Raw genomic sequence first — 21,918 nt, forward strand, 5'->3', positions numbered from 1 at the left:
TGGAGGTCCGTTCTTAACCTGAAACTGTTCATAACCTGAAGCACCACTTTAGCTAATGGGGCCTTCTGCTGCCGCCACGTGATTTCTGTTCTCATCCTGAAGCAAAGCTCTTAACCCGAGGTACTATTTCTGGGTTAGTGGAGTCTGTAACCTGAAGCATCTGTAACCTGAAGCGTATGTAACCCGAGGTACCACGGTACTCTATTCTGAATTTAAATATGGAAAGCGTAATGCTGGTGGTAAACAAAAGAGGTTTAAAGACTCTCTCAAGGCAAATCTAAAAAATGTAGTAGAAACACCGACAACTGGGAAACACTGGCCTGTGAACGCTCCAGTTGGAGAACAGCCTTTTCCAAAGGTGTCATGGACTTTGAAGACGCTTGAACCCAGGACAAAAGGGAGAAACGTGGCAAGAGGAAGACACGCTTGGCAAACCCTCACCATGATCAACTCCCGCCCAGAAACCTATGTCCCCACTGTGGAAGGACATGTAGATCCAGAATTGGCCTCCACAGTTACTTAAAGGTAAAAGGTAAAGGTACCCCTGCCCGTACGGGCCAGTCGTGTCTGACTCTAGGGTTGTGCGCCCATCCCACTTAAGAGGCCGGGGGCCAGCGCTGTCCGCAGACACTTCCGGGTCACGTGGCCAGCGTGATGAAGCTGCTCTGGCAAGCCAGCACCAGCGCAGCACATGGAAACGCTGTTTACCTTCCCGCTAGAAAGCGGTACCTATTTATCTACTTGCACTTTAGGGGTGCTTTCGAACTGCTAGGTGGGCAGGAGCTGGGACCGCAGACGGGAGCGCACCCCGCCGCGGGGATTCGAACCGCTGACCATGCGATCGGCAAGCCCTAGGCGCTGAGGATTTACCCACAGCGCCACCCGCGTCCCTCCACAGTTACTTACGGACTCATTAATAAAACCGTATTTATGGAAGAAAAATCTTACTTGGCTACGAGTAATCGCCAAAGAAGAAGACGACTCGCCTTTCTTTCTAAGCTTACAAAACCCCATAACAAAAAAGGATTTGGTTGCAGAACTCAGCAGGAAGTGTCACCTGGGCCAATGGTCCTGCGAGGCTGACCAGGGTGCAGCCCCCCCCCAAAGCTCAAACTAGTCTCCAGCTCTGACAAGTTATTTTCAAGGGGTTGCCAACCAAATGGCAAGAGGCCAGGTTCATTGTTCCTAAAGCCTTGTGCCTTTGGCACCACCTGGTGGCCAAAATCTCCTCTCACCTAGAACCTCTGGCAGCTGGTCTTTTGTTTGTTAATCCATTCCAATGCTAATTGGCTCCATATGTCTTTAGCACTGGAGACTTTAACCATTTGGGGCTCGCTGACATGGTGTTTTCTGGGTTTCTTAAATATTGATTGCCCCAAAGCCCAGCGAAATGTCGCACTGTGCCTTGTTATAACTAAAAAACGAACTGTCAATGCAGTGGATGATCAGGCCCATCAAAACAGTAATCAAAGCAAGCAACGATTTCTCTATATTTTTTTGTATAGGACTCCACATTTGGTAGAGATTGTGTGTGTTTCTGCTGGCATATGTGTGCAGGCATATAGCCACATTAGGCACTTAACAGTTAACAGGCATCCAATTAAGGTCGTGCACTGTGAATATAATAGGCTTATTAATGGCCAGTGCCTATTCCAAAAGAGAGATATAGGATTAGCCCGGCCAATCTGTGCTTTGACTAGGAGATTCTTTTTGCTTTTTAATTAACAGGTGTTTTCTTTTCAGCCTCTCATTTCTGGGGGCAGGTAGGGCTGAGCATTAGCAAACTGCTGCTTCACCTGTAATAGAAATTCCCCACAGGGAAAGGTCAGGGTGAACCCTGGCTGACCTCATTGTAAACTGAGAAGTATCCAAGCCACAGGAACAACTTAACATCATGATTTCAGGACGCATTGTTCTGAATCCTGGACCTTAGTATCAGGCAGATTGTGCCTCCAATACCTTCTCTATGGGCAAGAGATTGGGATGGGTTTATTATTACTAATAATAAATAATGTAGCTCCTTTCTCCAAAGAGCTCAGGGCAGTGCACATGGGTCTCCCTCAACCCACAGTTTATTCTCATAACAACCTTGTGAAGTCTGTTAGGCTATGAAAAAATGATTGGCCCAGGCTCATCTAAAATGCTTCCAGATGGGTGTTCTGAGTTGTACAAGATCTCGCTGTTATCTAGCACTAGCATCTAGTGCAATTAAGATACAAAAAATGATGGAAAACTGTGCTGTAAAGTGCAGAACAACAACCCCTAGCTGACAATGTTGTGTAACCACCACACAAATCTATCTGGAAGAATGCTCAATAAACAACCAGCCTAGAAGCTGCCCAAAATAACTTCCATGCCTGGGGGGGGGGGGGGGAGATCAGAACTCAGGTCTCCCCAGTCCTAACCCATCTCTCTCACCAGTAGCACATTGTCTCTCATTTGGCATTCCCTTTTTGACTCTGTTCTTCCCTGCATGAAGACTAAATAGCAGCTGCACCAGATCTCCGTCTACATCACTCCATTATTTACAGGGAACCTGCACGCACTGCAAAATTCAGGAAACCCTCCAAGTGTCCCTGTTTTCCAGGCACAGTCCTGGATTTACAGAAGCCATCCAGGTTTCTGATTTGATCCTGGAATGTCCCGCTTTTCCTTAGGACGTTAAAAGCAGAGACATCACCTTGCTGACAAAAGTCCGTATAGTTAAAGCTACAGTTTTCCCAGTAGTGATGTATGGAAGTGAGAGCTGGACCATAAAAAATGCTGATCGCTGAAGAATTAATGCTTTTGAATTCTGGTGCTGGAGGAGACACTTGAGAGTCCCATGGACTGCAAGAAGATCAAACCTACCCATTCTGAAGGAAATCAGCCCTGAGTGCTCACTGGAAGGACAGATCCTGAAGCTGAGGCTCCAATACTTTGGCCACCTCATGAGAAGAGAAGACTCCCTGGAAAAGACCCTGAAGTTGGGAAAGATGGAGGGCACAAGGAGAAGGGGACAACGGAGGACGAGATGGTTGGATAGTGTTCTCAAAGCTACCAGCATGAGTTTGACCAAACTGCAGGAGGCAGTGGAAGACAGGAATGCCTGGCGTGCTCTGGTCCAGGGGGTCATGAAGAGTCGGACACGACTAAACAACAAAACTTTCGCTGGATAAATGTTGGAGGGTATTGGACAGGATGTCCCTATTTCCTTCGGAGAAACATTGGAGGGTATGAGCACAGCACCATCTTTCACACTGCAAAGCTGCCTAGTGAAGATCAGGTTCTGGCCTTTCCTATATGCATGCATACGGGGAGAAGCAGGACAAGAAACCGTTTCTCGGAGGCCTCTGCATCCTTACGAAGAATGGCTTTGCTGCGATTCCCCTGCAGGATTGGCTGGGGGATAGCAGAAGTTCCATGGACGTGGCCCATTGCCAGACTGAGCAGGGATGCTGCTTGTTTCCTAATCAGAGCTGAACAAACAAAGTGCTGATTGAGTCTAATGGTCCCTTTAATCAGTAAGCCTGGTGCTGACACTAGATTACAGTGTTTATAATTTACAGCTAATCATTCGCGTGGAAAAGGAAAATAAAAGAGAAGCTTCCATCCAACTAGACCAGCCGAAAGCCTTCGCATTAACAAGCCTGATTAGTGATTATTTCTGTGCAGGGAGCCAAACGCAAAGGGAGTTCGTGGTGTATGGCTGTCTTCCCCTTTGCATTCTCTGGCTGCAGCTGCTATTTTCAATCCTAAATTGACAATTTAGACAGGCTGGCTGTGTGAGATGTTACAGCAGGGGCGGGAAACTGGATCTGGCTAGGGGAGCCAGATCTTGATCTCCCTGACCCACCCACCTTTCAATCACATGCCAGCATGATTTGTGGGGGACGGACCTGTTTTTTTTGCCCGCATGGTTTGAAATAAAACCGTGCAGGAAAAGGCACAGCTTGCAAAATGCCAACATTCAGCTGATCATTGGAGATTGCAAAGCCGGGCGCACAGCACTCCACGTGACTCTGGCCAGGGACAGATGAAGACCCATAGAGCGCACGAACTGGGTGCCCCTATGAGAAACCTGCAAGCAGGATTTAAGCACAACAGCATTCTCCACACTTCCGAGTCCCAGCCACTGATGTTCAGAGGCATGCTGCCTCCAACTGAGGAGAGAGGCATCGTACCAGAAGCCAAGCACTGCATAGAATAGTAAAATGCACATGGTCAATTGCTGTGGGATGGAGACAGAACGTTCCAGAGGTATTTGCTGGAGGGGGGAGTCCAGATGGGGCTTTGGATGTCCTGGGAGGAATCTAGACACATATAAAAAACGTTGAGAGTATGCTTTTTAAAGAAACCACTTTGAAAAATATATTGACTATGCCATAGCTCACAATCGACATCTAGTGTCACATTTGTATAATGCACCTTACAACACACTTAAAAGGTTTGATTTGCAGCTGTATAGCTGAGTCCCTGATCTAATAAGACAGCAGGGACTGTTACTGCTTTTGCTGATCTGATGTAAGCCACTCTGGGAGCCCTTTTGGTTAATGAACTGGTTAAAAATGCTTAAGATGTTTTTAGAGAAAAGCTTGGGAAACAAGCCACATGCTATGGCTTAGGACAAGGTTGAGGAGCCAGCAGTCCAACAACATATGGACAGCCACAGGTTTCCCATCTCTGGGCTAGGGAGTCAGAAAGAAGTCATTTATGGCCACCGTAAAAAGAGTGGGATTGACGAAACAACTTGAATTAATAGTCCGCTTACCGTTAACGACAGTTCTCCGGGCGATCTCCCAGAGGACGAGGCCATATGCCCAAATGTCGGTCCGCTTGAAGGATTCAAAGCGGTCCATTTGAATCTGTTCATCTAAAACTTCAGGCGCCATGTAACGTTTTGTGCCCACCCTTGGGTTGTTGCCAATGTCCAAGTAGTCGCTGCTCTGGGAATGCATGACTGCCAGACCTGAGGGAGAAACAGTGCCAATGGTTAGAAGAATGCTGGTCTATGATGGCAACTGATGAACCTGTTACAACATCCTGCCAACTTATGCTAAGACTAAAGCATATGCTAGTAACTGAATTACTGTTTTAAGTCTGTCTGAACAAAGCTGCTGTACAGTGGTACCTCGGGTTAAGTACTTAATTCGTTCCAGAGGTCTGTTCTTAACCTGAAACAGTTCTTAACCTGAAGCACCACTTTAGCTAATGGGGCCTCCTGCTGCCGCCGCGCCGCCAGAGCCCGATTTCTGTTCTTATCCTGAAGCAAAGTTCTTAACCTAAAGCACTATTTCTGAGTTAGCAGAGTGTGTAACCTGAAGCGTATGTAACCCGAGGTACCACTGTATTTGTTACTCATCAACAAGTATTCTGAGTGAGTAAATGTTATTTTCACATTTTACAAGACTGTTTGTGTGATTATTGTTTTAAGGGAGGGGGAAAGGGGGGGGGGAATAGCAGGAGAATCCAGTCTGCCTTAAAGCACCCTGGATTGCTAAAAGGCTAAAACTAGCCTATCTAAGCTTCCCTTTTAAGCTGCAAAGGGACACACTCCACTGGACTCACAAACACGAGGATAATAGCCAATAAATATACCCTCACCTAGCAACTATTCACATCCCTACACGAAAACCACACCTCTCCATTCTGGCTTGGAGTGGCTGGCAGCACTGATGGAGGAAGGCGGGTGGGGGGTCTGTGGTGCACACCGGGTATCAGCCATGATGGCAGGTGACATCGCCTTGTGGCATGGGCAGCACCCCGGATGCTCGCTGCACGGGCGGCATGCCGCTAGGGTCGACACTGGCGCAGGTGGCAAACAGTGCCCCCCCACTCGCCGTGCTGGCAGCTAGCCCCATCCCATGGTGCTGGGGCACGTAGCTCCGCCCCTGGCTAGCAGCCCACCTGCCTGCCTTTCTGTGTGCCCACTTGTGTGTAATCACTTGGAAAGGGGGCGCGGGTGGTGCTGTGATCTAAACCACTGAGCATCTTGGGCTTGCCAATCAGAAGGTCGGCGGTTAGAAACCCTGTGATGGGTTGAGCTCCCGTTGCTCTGTCCCAGCTCCTGCCCACCTAGCAGTTCGAAAGCACACCAGTGCAAGTAGATAAATAGGTACCACGGCAGTGGGAAGATAAACAGCGTTTCAATGCGCTCTGGTTTCCGTTGTGCCAGAAGCGGTTTAGTCATGCTGGCCACATGACCCGGAAAACTGTCTGTGGACAAACGCCGGCTCCCTTGGCCTGAAAACGAGATGACCGCCAACAACCCCATAGTTGCCTTTGACTGGACTTAACCGTCCAGGGGTCCTTTACCTTTCTTTTTCATCACTTGGAAGATGCGAGAGTCAGACTTCCCCATGACTCTCTTCTTCCCCTCCAAAGCTTCCTAATTCCTTAAGCAGAGGTCGGACCAGCATTTCCAGTGCCCCACCTCAGCACCTAAAGTCTACTTACCCAGATCAGCAATGCAGCATTGCTTGTTGTTCTTGACTAAGATGTTCCTACTCTTTAGGTCCCGGTGAGCAATGGCTGGCTTGCCCTGGGTACCAAAGATCTCCACGTGGAGATGGAGGAGGCCGCAGATGATGGAGTTGGCGAAGAGCAGGCAGCTCTCCACATCCAGTGCCGTGTGCTGAAGGTAGTCGTAGAGGGAGCCGTGCTCATGGTAGTGGGTGATCAGCCACAGCTGGGTGCTGGAGTTCCTGGAGGTCATGTCGGAGGCAATGAATCCTGCGGTCGGTTGAAGGAGGGCAGAAGTCAGGAGTGGACCCCACACAAGGGCATGAATGATCAAGGGGCTTGAGAAAGAAATGCAAAATGGCTGCCCGTTTTGCCCTAAGGAAATGTTAGGAGGGGGTTGTGAGAATGAGGGGGAGGTGAAATAAGAAGGATGGAGGAGAAAGGGAGAGAAGCAGAAAAAGGTGAAGCTAGGACAGGCATAGGCAAATTCAGCCCTCCAGATGTTTTGGGACTACAACTCCCATCATCCCTAGCTAACAGGACCAGTGGTCAGGGATGATGGGAGTTGTAGTCCTAAAACATCTGGAGGGCCGAGTTTGCCTATGCCTGAGCTAGGATAACTAGGAAGGGATTGCAGAGGAGCAGACAAGAGTAAAAACTGAAGGAGGGCATTGGTGAACTGAGAATAGATGCTATGCTGTTAGACGCACAGCCCATTATCCCCAATTCTCTGCTATGACTGGCAGTAGGCCTCAAACTCATTCTTCACGATTCTAAACAGAGGCATCTCCCAGGTTTGCTATCTGTGACTGCACAGAGGTAGAAGGAGGAGAAAATAAAGGAGATGTGCTGTAGGGACGGACAAATACTGCCGTTTCGGTTTTGCTCAGTTCTTCATTTTTCCAATCTAGAGTTTTCAACCTTTCCGTAATGGATTGTGACCTCTGTTTTCAAAAGCACCTATTAAAATTCACCAGCATTTTAGGGCTTATTTCTCCTAATAGACAGATTTTTTGTGGCAATTTTGCCCAATATATACATTCTGCAAAGCACATTCATATACAATACAATGCACTTCTGTATGTTATCTTCCCAAGCACACACATTTTTATGCACTTTGCCCTAGTATATTCATTTCTGTACACGTTACTTGGTTAGTGAAATGAATGGCAAAATTCAGAAATTGTAAATTTTGAAGACTTTATATACAGTGGTACCTTGGTTCTTGAATGTAATCCATTCCCGAAGTCTATTTGACTTCTGAAACGTTCGAAAACCAAGGCGCAGCTTCAGAATGGCGCAGGGCCCCCGGAAACAATAGCCGACAGCTGCATCAGACATTTGGCTTCTGAAAAATGTTCAAAAGCCAAAACACTTACTTCCGGGTTTTCAGAGTTCGGGAGCTGAAATGTTCGAGTACCAAGGCATTCAAGAACCAAGGTTCCACTGTATATATATTTAGTGCTTTTTTAAAAATAAAAGGTGTCAGAACTGCGCTCTGGCTAAAAACAATAAAAGCAATGACAATGCAGTTCTGATTTATCTGTGCTGACATTTCTGGAAAAACTGCCCCATTTCTGCTCACCTAAGATGTTGTCATGCCTCAGCAGCACTGTGTTGTAGATCTCTGTCTCACGGAACCACGACTGCTCATCCCGGGACGAGAAGATCTTGACCGCCACATTTTCCCCATGCCACGTAGCACGCCACACCTCCCCATATCGTCCTTTGCCTGTTGGGGGTGGGGGTGACAGTTTTCACACATGGTTTTGCTTACCTCCATCTAGGTTCATCATCCTTCATTCATATATATATTATTTTTACCCTGCCCATCTGGCTGGGTTTCCCCAGCCACTCTGGGTGGCTCCCAACAGAATAATAATAATAATTAGAAAGCGATAAAACATCAAACTTTAAACTTTAAAAACTTCCCTAAACAGGACTGAATGCACAATCTGTGTGAACAACATCACCTTTCTTGGGCTTGCTATTTGTGATGGCAATTCCACACAATGCTGAGCTGGAAAATATGATTTTGTTTTCACATGCGTTAGGAATTTCTCGGTTGGTGACAATTTGCACACCGGGTTTCTTGCTGCTTACCAACACATTCGACCAGGCTGATCTGTCGAGCCACAGTTCTTTGGACGAGGAAGGGGAGTCCAGAGCCACTCCCGGTGGTGCAGTCATCGTTCAGCAGGTTCTAAATGCAATTTGAAAAAAGTAGTGACACACAGAGGAACGGCAAGCGAGACACACTTCAGGGAACAGCTAACAAGGATCTACCAAGCCGTATTCAATGCACTTTGTCACAGAACCACCCTGAGATCTATGGCTGAAATTGCATAAAGAATCAAATAATCAGAATCAGAATAATGAGAATCATTTCAATGCTTTCAATATCTGCCTTTCTCGTCCCAAACAAGCTCTACTCTAGAACGCCGATTTCAAAAACCGGCGCTGTAGAACTCTGTGACGTCACACACTCTGTGGCAGTTATGGCAGTTAGTTGAACAGTCCTAACAGTTAGAACAGCAGGTTTGTTGCTGCCTGTCTCAGAGCCAGAGTACCATTCGGTGTGTGAATGTTAGTTAGCCTTAGATGCAAATCTACGTAAGATATTTTAGCAACTTAAGTATCACCTACCTGAATTGTATACAGTGGTACCTCAGGTTACATACGCTTCAGGTTACAGACTCCGCTAACTCTGAAATAATGCTTCAGGTTAACCCGTTCTGGTACTTCTGGGTTTTGACGTGTCCGTAACCTGAAAAAACGTAACCTGAAGCGTCTGTAACTCGAGGTATGACTATACGTACTGTTAAGTTGTGGGTGAACATATCAGACGACACAGCGATTCTTCAAACAGCTCTTGTTTATTCACAGGCCAGGACAGAACTCAACTGAAGGGCTCAGCCAGCCTGCTTATATAGAGCTCCACTACAATGCAACAGTAACCACTTTCTGTAACTATCCAATCACTGAACGTCACTTTTGATCCCTTATTTGCATAACTTTCTACAGTATCCCCCTGCTGGCCCAGGGTGAGAACTTCAGTACATAACACTTACTTTTAAGGTACTGTCACCAAGTGTGGATGCCTTCAGTATGAAATCCATGTCCTCCAGATCATCGGACCTCAACCGTATCCGTCTCTGCCGGCTCTGGAACACCTTCCATACAGACAGCCCCACCAACGCAGCAAGAACCAAAAAAGCGAAGAGGGGAACCAGGGTCATCAGGAGAAGATTCTTAAGAGAAGGACTCTCTTCTTCAGGCGGATTTTCTTCACCTGGTTGGAAAGAAAGGAAATTAACTCGGTTATTATCGCTTCTCTAATGGTGAGGAGTCCCCTTGGCATTGTCACTTTTCATTTCTTAGTACAGAAAGTATTATTTTAAAATAATTTTTAAAATTGATTTTCTTTTCTCATAACAAATATCCAATATCACTAAAAATATTCTTTTTCCAATCCCCCCCCCCCTGTTGACTTCCATTTCTGGTTTATTACATCAAATGATACATTCTGCTGTTTGTATATAATACTGTGTTATCATATTGTTATGCTTCTTGTTCTCTATGAATAAAATGGTAAATGTTTATTTAAATCCTGCCAATGAGTCCATTTTTGTTGTTGTTTCTGCAAATATATTGTAAAGGGTTCCCATTCTTTTTCAAAATCACTATTGTCCTTTTCATGCAGTTTGTCCGTTAACTTTGCTAACTCTGCATAGTTCATCAATTTTCTTGCCCTTGTTCTTTTGATGGTACTTCTCTGGTCTTCTAAAGGTAAAGGTAAAGAGACCCCTGACCATTAGGTCCAGTCGTGACTGAATCTGGGGTTGCGGCGCTCATCTCGCTTTACTGGCTGAGGGAGATGGCGTACAGTTTCCGGTTCATGTGGCCAGCATGACTATGCCGCTTCTGGTGAACCAGAGCAGCGCATGGAAACGCCGTTTACCTTCCTGCCGGAGCGGTACCTATTTATCTACTTGTACTTCATGCTTTTGAATTGCTACGTTGGCAAGAGCAGGGACCGAGCAACGGGAGCTCACGCCGTCGCGGGGATTCAAACCACCGACCTTCTGATTGGCAAGCCCTAGGCTCTGTGGTTTAACCCACAGCGCCACCCGCGTCCCTTCTGGTCTTCTAGTTTTGTGCCATTAAAATTCTTGCTGCTGTTGTAGCATACATAAATAATGTCCATTTTTCTTTCGGCAATTCTTGTCCTAAAACAGCTAACAAAAAAGCTTCCGGTTTTTTAACAAATGTTATTTTAAACATTTAAACATGTGTACAGTGTACACATGTTCCATGGGGCATCTTTTAAAAGACTCACCCTGTATATAATTTCCCTTTTTTAAAAAAATAAATATTAATCTTGTAATCCCACCACATGTGGTAAAATGTACCGTCCCCTTCCTTACATCTTAGTACAGAAAGTATTGATCTGATATGTAGAGATCTTTCCTATTCTGATTAGTTCAGGACTGTTCTAGAAGGTTTATTTCTATGTGAGAGAAACAGGAAGAAGGTTTCTGAGGGGTTATTTCTCTGGGAATCTGTAGACAGCTGGTTTAAATTGGTTCTGTTATGTTTCTGTCAAGGTCGTACTGACTATAATAGTAAGACCAGGAGAGCATGAGTCTCATTCACTTTCTACCTCTTTGTTCTGGTGTTCTGTTCTGTATGCTTAGTGTTAAGGTTAAATCTTATTATCAATTTATAAGCTTTATTGTTTTTTGCTGCAACTGGATTTTTATGGACCTGAATGTACTGGATTTGTGACCATTATGCTCATTTACCTTCAGTATCAGTAAAGTTCTGCTGCATGAAGTACAATTACCTCTAGGAAAAAAACTTAAACTATTTTCCTGCTCCCCACCTTCAATGGGCGACAGACATTCACTCCAATCAAATTGCAATCCAGCTGCTACCTGTGGGATCTCCTACCTATGGGAGCTAAGAATAATCCATAGCTGTCAACTTACAGATTTGAAAATAAGGGACCAGCAGCCTCGAAAATAAGGGATCAGGAGCCAAAATAAGGGATTTTCCGAAGACAGGTATGTTCAACTTCTGAGCCCCTCCGAGCCAAAGGCAGAAAGCCCAACCAGCAGTCAAGCGAAGCCTCAAGCCTCAAGGAAAACCACTGTCACCTCTCCGCTGGGAAGCGCTGAGCAAAGGCGAGTCCCCAGGCAACGCGGCCGATTTGATTGGCACAAGGCATGCAAGCTCCACCCCCCCGTCGTTCTTATTGGGTGAGCAATGCAACCAAGCAACACAGTTGGAGCCTCCCTCCTCCCTGGCTGGCAGGGAGGAGGGAGAGGAGCTGCTTCCTTTGAAACCCGGGAAATGTAAGGGACATCATCAATTGGGGACGGCAGCGGGACACAGCACTGGGATAAGGGACTTTGCTGCCAAATAAGGGACGGTTAACAGCTATGTAATAATCCTCGAGGCTAGGTCCCTGCAAAAGAAAGCATAGCTGTACCTGGTAACTGGATGGTGCGATTCAAATTACACATGTCGGTTGAGCAACATATTATGCCAGTATTTGTCGTGTGGGAGCCTCTGCAGAACTCAGACATGGATTGAAGGCATCCTTTCTTGTGGATCATTACCCCCTTGGTCAGATGCTTGCTCACAAAACACAGCTTCCCTGTACAAGTACTATTGAGACAGTTTGGATGTTCGCACACACAGTTCACCAGATCTGCAGGAAGACAAAAGAAGGACAGAGTTTCCCTCTGATGCTTGAGCCTTGATTCTTCCCTGCCCAGTAAGGATGATGGAGAAACGTGGTTCAGATTTTGCCACAAACCTACCTGATTTGTATTTTCCAAAACAAGATGTGCGAACTGAATGACAGCTAGCCTTTGAAATCTACACTTCTCTGAATTTTGGGATGCCGTTCCCCAGCCAAATTACGTGTACAAAAATGTGAAAATTCAGGGAAAGTGTGCATAAAATGCCTAAAGGTAAAGGTAAAGGGACCCCTGACCATTAGGTCCAGTCGTGACCAACTCTGGGGTTGCGGTGCTCATCTCGCTTTATTGGCTGAGGGAGCTGGCATACAGCTTCCAGGTCATGTGGCCAGCAGGACTAAGCCACTTCTGGCGAACCAGAGCAGCGCACGGAAATGCCGTTTACCTTCCCGCCAGAGCGGTACCTATTTATCTACTTGCACTTTGATGTGCTTTTGAACTGCTAGGTTGGCAGGAGCAGGGACCAAGCAACAGGAGCTCACCCCATCGTGGGGATTTTAACCCGCGACCTTCTGATCGGCAAGTCCTAGGCTCTGTGGTTTAACCCACAGCGCCACCTGCATCTCACATAAAATGCACACACATTAGTAAAAATGGAATATGAAATACATAGGGAAGGTTGCTTGCAAGAATGTGTACAACAGGAAAACATGAGTTCAAAAAGGCATCTGTTAGGAGACATTTGTGCTAAAACACTTATGGTCTTTCAATTTAAAAATCACAAACTGATACAGAATATTCCTAGCCCAACCAAAGAACACTACAGCCACAATATGCTCAGTATTCTGTTTAAAAGGTCCCGGAGGCAGGAACAATCAAAGTGGTACATACAGTAGGACTAAACACTTGATAGAACAGCCTTGCTAAAACTCAGAAAGTCTAGGTGTGATCAGTTTTCCCCCAGGTGAGACTGCAAGACCATCTATAACATACTCTCCAACATATCTCTGTTGATAATAAGGACAGGATCTTGAATATAAAATATGCTGATTTGAGGAGTATCCTTAGCAGCTGGAGCTACTCAGGCTAACGGCTCACTGCCTCCGTGGGGCCCGGTTCTGAAGCTAAGTGTCTCTAAGGAACAGCAGCCTCTTTGGCAAACAGCTGTTTTGGCAAGGGGGTTCGGTGCTAAAGTCTCCGCCTCTCCCCACTCTGCCTGACACAACTGTCTCCCACTCACCTTTTCCTCCGTCCGCCTCGATGTTTCTTGGCAGGCTCATGATGGCCACGAAAAGGCCAGCGATAGCTCTTTGCCGCATTGTCTCTACAAAAAGGGCAGAATGAGTTAAGGAAGGGGATCCTGGAAGAACATTTCAGACACACAGGATAACAGCATTTGTCTCACCAAAGATATGCTACATGGAGATTTATACATCTACCTATTTTTAAAATGTATTCAAGAAGAGCCTGCCCTAGAACATCTGGGGCATGGAACTGAATGGAAGGGAGGTGACCACAGTCTTAATCTCTCAGGACCTGGTGTGTGAAGTTGAGTGTTGTTGAACTGATGAGGAACACTGACCAGTGTTATACAGTTGTACCTTGGATCCCAAACGACTTACAAGTCGAACATTTTGGCTCCCGAACGCCGCAAACCCAGAAATGACTGTTCCGGTTTGCGAACTATTTTTGGTAGCCAAACGTCTGATGGGGCTTCCGCAGCTTCCGGAGCTTCCTGCAGCCAATCAGAAGCTGCGCTTTGGTTTCCAAATGTTTTGGAAGTCAAATGGACTTCCGGAACGGATTCTGTTTGACTTCCAAGGTACGACTGCATACTTATAGATTTGGGGGTGGTACCCCTTAAATCCTAGAAATTAATAAATGGTAGGATTTTGATTATTTAGGATATGAAAGGAGAAAGACAAGGTGCAGAGGAATTCCTGAGCAAGCCTATACAAAATGACCTGGTCAAGCTAGGACCATTAAGAAAACAATACAGGGCCTTTGAGAGCCACACTAGCAATGCAGTAGAACTCTCCTTCCCCCTTGCCCTGAGGTGTGAACAAAGACTGGGAGTTTGGAAGGTTGCCATGGTAACTGGGTGTGAGGTGACAGGAAAAGAGAGTTTTTAGTGAGTGTTCTGGGAAGAAGGAAAAAGGAAGACTGGGATCCATCTTGGGCAGGCTGGCTGAAGGCAGGCTGCAGTGCTGTGGGGGACAAGAGGATGCCAGCATAGTTAATCAGCAGAATCAGGTTACTATCAGAGGCAAGAAGGCACCTTTCATAGAACAGGATGTCTTGTCCAAATGAGAACAGCACTTCTCGCTGTTCAGGTTTCGCACAAAGGTGTTGGGCAGGGAGCTATTCTGCAGGTGGGTCTGCAAAGAGAAGGCAGGCTTTTGAGCAGCCACTGTCTTCTATTCACTGACTCTTCATGATAAAACCCTATCTGGAGATGATGCTGTGCGAACTATGAAAACCTGCCCACCACATGTTCTGAGCTGCAATTGTGGGTATACAGTCATACCTTGGATCCCAAACACCTTGCAAGTCGACCGTTTTGGATCCCAAATGCCGCGAACCGGTGTTCCGGTTTGCGAACGTTCTTTGGAACCCGAACGTCCAACCGGGCTTCCACGGCTTCTGACTGGCTGCAGGAGCTTTCTGTAGCCAATCGGAAGCTGCACCTTGGTTTTGGAAGTTGAATGAACTTCCAGAACGGATTCCGTTTGACTCCAGGTACCACTGTACTGGTTTTCACTTTTGTTGTTTTTATTTTATTTTTGTAAAATATTTATTAAGTTTTACAAAAACATCAGTACAAAACCACATAAAAAGAAAGAAAAGAAAATACATAAAAAAAGAAAAAGTAGGAATATATAAAGAAATACAACTTACAAAGATAATAATAATAAAAAAACTACATACAAAAAACAAAGAAAAAGTAAGAACAAATAAAAAACAATACCATTTTTCATAACTTTAAACTCCTTAACTTGTTCCTTTGACCTCCTCACACCTCCACTTTTTGTATTCCCATTTACATAATCAAGTCAGCAAATCCTTACCCTCTTTCCTTTACCTTCGCTCTATTTCTTAACATTTATGACTCTATAATTTCATCTAATATCTGTTCATTTTTACATTTCTTATTAATTTTGTCGTTAAAACCACTTATTTTCAATCCAACATCATTTTAACATTCATTAATTTTACAATGTTTCTGCAGATAGTCTTTAAATTTCTTCCAGTCCTCTTCCACCAACTCTTCTCCCTGGTCTTGGATTCTGCCAGTCATTTCTGCCAGTTCCATATAGTCCATCACCTTCATCTGCCACTCTTCCCGGGTGGGTAGATCTTGTGTCTTCCAATACTTTGCAATAAGTATTCTTGCTGCTGTTGTAGCATACATAAAGAAAGTTCTATCCTTCCTTGGCACCAATTGGCCGACTATGCCCACTTTTGTTCTTTTTAAAGGAGAGAAGAGTTTCTAATTTTGTTTCTTGGAAAGATCTGGCCTCAAACGATGCTGAGTTCATCCTGCACTGTTGTGCGATTAGATTCTTTTTCGTGCTACGCTGCCTGGCTGTGCTCCAATCTGTCCCTTCTGTGTCTCCATGAACTGAGGCCAGCTGTTGATTTCAGGGACTCAGGGGTTTTGTCGCAGGCTTATCACTAACATAAAAATACTCTTTGCAGGAATCCAGAAATGTTCCAGCTGCTCCACTGAAGAGACAGGAGTGGGAAGGAGGTTGGGTGGGCTTTTCTGTTTTGTTTTTTTGGATTGCTTGTTTGTACATTTCCTTGTGAAACAGAAACTCTTGCCAAGCTAAACCCATGGGAGTCTTGACCTCACCCATGCCCCTTCCAATTCCTGCAAGCTTCCCCTTCGTCAATACAGGCAAAATTTGGGTCCTGAGAGTCTGAGACCGTTCTGGTCCTGCGTCGCCCACAAATTCCTAGCATAAACAAGTCACCACTCAGCTTCCTGCTATTCAAGAATTCCAGTGTGTAGCCAGGGCGTTGCAGCCCGGACAGGAATCAAGATTGTTTAGATTCTGTCCTTGATGTTTGGGGGTGGAAAGGGAGATATGCAAACAAAGGGAGTTCCACCAGTCTGCAAAGATCTATCAGAGAAAGGCATATGCTGCATGGCTCCAGCCTTGGAAGAATAGCAACTCCCCCAGAAACAGCTTGCTTTGTTTTTGCCGGTGGAGGGGAAGTTGAGGCTAAAGCTCAGAGAACATTGGCCTGTAAATAGTGATATCAGAAAGGAAGACTAAGATCAAGATCCTGTGCAGAGGGAATGTTGGCTCCTTGCAAATCAGAAGTCTGTATCGAGAGCTGGTCCTCCCCTCTCTTTTCTGGCACAACGCCCCCCCTCTCATTTCAGTCTTTGGGCTCCTCCAGACAACCTGTTTACTGCGCATGACCTTGTCCAAAGCATATACTGAGGTTAGATTGAGCATTTGTTGTGGTTTGTTTGTTGTTGTTTTTTATATTTTATTGGTTTTTAGCTTACAAAATTATAAAACATACCTCACAGTTTATCACAGATACATTCTTATTTGGACTTCCATCAGCACCTCTGATAATCCTCCGTCTTAATCACTTCTTATGCCTTTCTTAACTTAATATTGCCATTAAATCTTTTAACATGTCATCTCTCTTTTTCCATTTTCCCAATATTTCTAATATTACTCCTCACAGAACTTCTTGCAAACCTAAAAACGTCATCTGAGCATCATAAATACTTTTCAGATAGTCCGTAAATTTACTCCAGTCTTCTGTAAACTTCTGGTCTCGCTGGTTTTGGATCCTTCCTGTTAGTTTGTCCAACTCCGCATGCAGTGTTGAGGTTTGTTTGAATGGAGGTTATACACAGGGCTTTTTTCAGCCAGAACTTGCAGGAACACAGTTCCGGCACCTCTCAGGTGGGCACCATTGCCATTATAGCAGACCTTCCAAGTGTCCCTATTTTCCAGGGACAGTCCCAGATTTACAAAAGCAGCCCTGGTTTCTGATTTGATCCCAGAATGTCCCGCTTTTCCTTAGGCCAGGGGTGTCCAAACTTTTTTCAAAGAGGGCCAAATTTGATGAAGTGAACATGCATGAGGGCCGACCAAAGTTGTTGACCTATTTTTAGGATTGAAGTTGTTGAGTTTTGGGGGATTTAACCACAAAGTTGTTGAGCTTTTTTTTAGGATGGAGGTTGCTGACCTTCTTTTAGGGTCGTAGTTGTGGATATTTTTATGGATTTTACCCCAGGAAATAAACTGTCACAGGGGCTGCCTGCCTTAAAGGTAAAGGTAAAGGGACCACTGACCATTAGGTCCAGTCATGACCGACTCTGGGGTTACGGCACTCATCTCGCTTTATTGGCCAATGGAGCCGGCGTACAGCTTCCGGGTCATGTGGCCAGCATGACTAAGCCACTTCTGGCGAACCAGAGCAGCGCACGGAAACGCCATTTACCTTCCCGCCGGAGTGATACCTATTTATCTACTTGCACTTTGACATGCTTTCGAACTGCTAGGTTGGCAGGAGCAGGGACCGAGCAACGGGAGCTCACCCTGTCGTGGGGATTCGAACCGCCGACCTTCTGATCGGCAAGTCCTAGGTTCTGTGGTTTAACCCACAGCACCACCCGCGTCCCTCATGCCTGCCTTAGGCCATCCATATTTTCATAAGAGAAATGTTGGAGGGTATGTTATAACAGGACAAGGGAGGCATTCATGGTGAGTTCTGGCACCTCTTTTTCTTTAAAAAATAGCACTGGTTATACAACCATGAGCATCCATTTGATCTTCTTGCAGCAGGACAGTTATACGCCTTCCATAACAATTAGTTCATTCCACACCTTTGAATGCATTTCTCCATCGCTCAAGAGTACCTCCAGACTGTGACTCTTTTTGCAAGATTCAGGTGCATACCAGAGCTTTGCACAGGCAATTATGGATTAAAGGGCTCTGTTCCGCAGCACAACAAATCCACTTTAAAAGAGAATTGGTCTTTTTGCGGCCTGGAAAGTGTGGGAGGAACAAATGATTAATGGGAATGTATGTAAACATAAATCAGGATAAATACTCATTGTCGTACAACTGCCCCGCTGACAAATCAGACTGGATGCTCAATAGAGACATTTTCTGTCTATCATCTTTCCTCCCACTCTGTTCTCAATTTCTGCTCATTTTCATCCTCTTGGACAGCCCGACAGCTACAACACTTCAGCATTGCCTTTGCTCCAGCTGCTGAATCCCAGATTTTTCTGTCCGAAATAGGGAACCTTGTGACCTCGTCATTTCACAACTGGCCTGATCTCTAGTTCTCATAGACACTGTCTGCATCAAAGTCTCTGGAGGATGCGCCAAAGAGGCGCCTTCTTGTGTCTACTGCTCTCCAGATCCTTCTTGGATGAGGCCAGGGAATCGTCAAATCGAGCATTTCTATAAATCGGCTCCATCGCAGCCCATTTAAAAAGGTAAAGGACCCCTGGACAGTTAAGTCCAGTCAAAGGTGACTATAGGGTTGTGGTGTTCATCTTGCTTTCAGGCCGAGGGAGCCGGTGTTTGTCCACAAACAGCTTTCCGGGTCATGTAGCTGGCATGACTAAACCGCTTCTGGCACAACATTACCCCATAATGGAAACCAGAGCGCACAGGAATGCCGTTTACCTTCCTGACGCAGCGGTACCTATTTATCTACTTCAGTGGTGTCCAAACTTTTTTCAAAGAGAGCAAGATTTGATGAAGTGAAGGGCTGTGAGGACCAACCAAAGGGCCCACCAAATCCTTTTTTTAGGATTGAAGTTGTTGAGCTTTTTTAGGATTTTACCCCAAAGTTGTTGATCCTTTTTTTTAGGGTTGAAATTGTGGAGGTTTTTTACCCCAAGAAATAAACTGCCACAGGGGCTGGATTAAACTGACTGGCAGGCCGGACTAGGCCCCTGAAATGGACTTTGGACATGCCTGATCTACTTGCACTAGCGTGCTTTCGAACTGCTAGGTTGGCAGGAGCTGGGACAGAGCAACGGGAGCTCACCCCGTTGTGGGGATTCGAACCGCCGACCTTCTGATCGGCAAGTCCTAGGCTCTGTGGTTTAACCCACAGCGCCACCCGCATCTCTTTTACAGCCCATGTACAGAGGAGGAGAAAGGTGAAAAGTTGCGTGCATACTGTTTTGCCCTCTGTAAAGCCAAAGGAAGCTACAGAGGCAACTCACCGCCACGAAGTTTGTGGCAAATAACATATGGGTAGGGATGAAGAATCTGTCCATTTGGAGTCTTTAAGTTTCACATTTTTCCAATCATAAATTCAATTCTCTCACTTTCCTGCAGCAGTTTCTGATTTATTTTAAAGATAAAAATTGCTGGTGAAAAATTCTTAGTATTTCAATGTGAATTTCTCTGAATAACCACATATTTGTACGCAGTTTTGACTAATACACAGGTTTTTGAAAGCAACTTCCTGTAAAAGGCACTTGTGTATGTTATTTTCACTAATATGTGCATTTTACACCCCCCCATCTATGTATTTTTGAATTCAATGGTTGGCTAGAGCAGTGTTTTTCAACTTTTTTGGGGCAAAGGCACACTTGTTTCATGAAAAAAATCATGAGGCACACCACCATTAGAAAATGTTTAATATTTTTTTCTTTAATGGCAAACAAAAACGTTGCGGACCGTTCTCTGCTCAGCGATGATCAATCCGCTGATCCCCGCTGAGCCGGCGGATGACAGCTCCGTCTCCGCACTGTGTGCGGAGAGGGAGATGTCAGAGCCCCGCTGCTTTCTATGGGGAATCGGATGAGAGCGGACCGCCTATCATCTATCTATCATCTATCTATATCTATCTATCTATCTATCTATCTATCTATCTATCTATCTATCTATCTATCTATCTATCATCTATCTATCTATCTATCATCTATCTATCTATCTATCATCTATCGATCTATCATCTATCTATATCTATCTATCTATATCTGTCTATCTATCTATCTATCTATCTATCTATCTATCTATCTATCTATCTATCTATCTCTATCTATCTATCTATCTATCTATCTATCTATCTATCTATCTATCTCTATCTATCTCTATCATCTATCTATCTATCATCTATCTATCTATCTATCTATCTATCTATCTATCTATCTATCTATCTATCTATCTATCTATCTATCATCTATCTATATCTATCATCTCTATCATCTATCTATCTATCTATCTATCTATCTATCTATCTATCTATCTATCATCTATCTATCTATATCTATCATCTATCTATCTATCTCTATCTCATAATCCCAGTCATCTATTGCATTCTAATGGGAACCAAATACCTCTATTTTTGGTCACTACACAAATGCATGGAGTATAGCTCTACCAAAGGTTCTTCTTGGTCATGACAGGTAAATAAAGGTAAAGGTACCCCTGACCATTAGCTCCACTCGTGGATGACTCTGGGGTTGCATGCCCATCTAGCTCTATAGGCCAAGGGCACCGGCGTTTGTCTGCAGACAGCTTCCGGGTCATGTGGCCAGCATGACTAAGCCGCTTCTGGCGAACCAGAGCAGCACACGGAAACGCCGTTTACCTTCCCGCCAGAGCGGTACCTATTTATCTACTTGCACTTTGACGTACTTTTGATCTGCTAGGTGGGCAGGAGCTGGGACCGAACAACAGGAGCTCACCCCGTCGCGGGGATTTGAACCGCCAACCTTCCGATTGACAAGCCCTAGGCTCTGTGGTTTAGACCACAGCGCCACCCATGCATAGCTGTCAACTTACAGATTTGAAAATAAGGGACTAGCAGCCTTGAAAATAAGGGATCAGCAGCCAAAATAAGGGATTTTCCGAAGACAAGTATGTTCAACTTCTGAGCCCCTCCGAGCCAAAGGCAGAAAGCCCAGCCAGCAGTCTAGTGAAGCCTGAAGCCTCAAGGAAAACTACTGTCACCTCTCCGCTGGGAAGCGCTGAGGAAAGTAGAATCCCCAGGCAACGTGGCCGACTTGATCAGTACAAGGCATGCAAGCTCCACCCCACAGTCATTCTTAGACGTCTTATTGGGTGAGCAACGCAGCCAAGCAACACAGTTGGAGCTTCCCTCCTCCCTGGCCGGCAGGCAGGGAGTGAGAGGAGCTGGTTCCTTGGAAACCCAGGAAATTTAAGGGACATCATCAATAAGGGACAGCAGCGGGACACAGCACTGGGATAAGGGACTTTCCCACCAAATAAGGGACGCTTGACAGCTATGCACCCATGTCCCTGACAGGTAAATGAAACCCCCCAATTCAGTGTGCCTCTGAAGGCCAGATGTTGGGAACAATAGCAGGAGTGGGCTATTATTGCCCTCATTCCCTGCCTGTGAGCTTTCCAGAGATATCTGGTTGGCCATTGCATGGGACGCCCGATATTGGACTAGAATGACCCTTGTTCCAATTCAGCAGGGCTCATCATACTGTCATCGTTTTTGACATTTAAAAACCCCTAAAATGACATGAACCTGAGCAGGAAGTGGAACTGATTATACAAGTCGGAACTTGCTGCCAGTGCAGGATTCTGCTGCGGAATGGAACGGGTGCTAACATTTGGCATGTGCTGATGTGGTCTCCTTCAGGGTGCACTGAAGCCACACACCAGAAAAACTGCAGCGGTCATTGCGGTTTGAGGCTTGTGAGCCGGCCGCATGGTGAAGCAATTGCACAGTTGCTCCACCACAGGCAGAATTTGGCAGGTTTCCTCGTAAGCCACATTTCCTGCTTGCC

General features: G+C 45.5%; 1 protein-coding gene across 1 annotated transcript in view; it reads right to left on the reverse strand.

The window, feature by feature from the left end:
• Positions 1–21,918, reverse strand: part of ACVRL1 (activin A receptor like type 1) — a 40,590-nt gene that overhangs the window by 12,939 nt on the left and 5,733 nt on the right. Inside the window, exons 2-8 of the mRNA XM_081898904.1 lie at positions 13,390–13,473; positions 11,936–12,157; positions 9,513–9,733; positions 8,545–8,644; positions 8,027–8,173; positions 6,436–6,711; positions 4,751–4,948 (exon numbers count right to left, since the gene is read on the reverse strand). Of these exons, the coding sequence (XP_081755030.1) occupies positions 4,751–4,948; positions 6,436–6,711; positions 8,027–8,173; positions 8,545–8,644; positions 9,513–9,733; positions 11,936–12,157; positions 13,390–13,468 (1,243 nt within the window). The 5' untranslated portion in view covers positions 13,469–13,473. The remainder of the gene's footprint in view (positions 1–4,750; positions 4,949–6,435; positions 6,712–8,026; positions 8,174–8,544; positions 8,645–9,512; positions 9,734–11,935; positions 12,158–13,389; positions 13,474–21,918) is intronic.

This window comes from Podarcis melisellensis, assembly GCF_964234715.1.
Source record: "Podarcis melisellensis genome assembly, chromosome: 2".
In the NCBI taxonomy this organism is placed as follows: Eukaryota; Metazoa; Chordata; class Lepidosauria; order Squamata; family Lacertidae; genus Podarcis; species Podarcis melisellensis.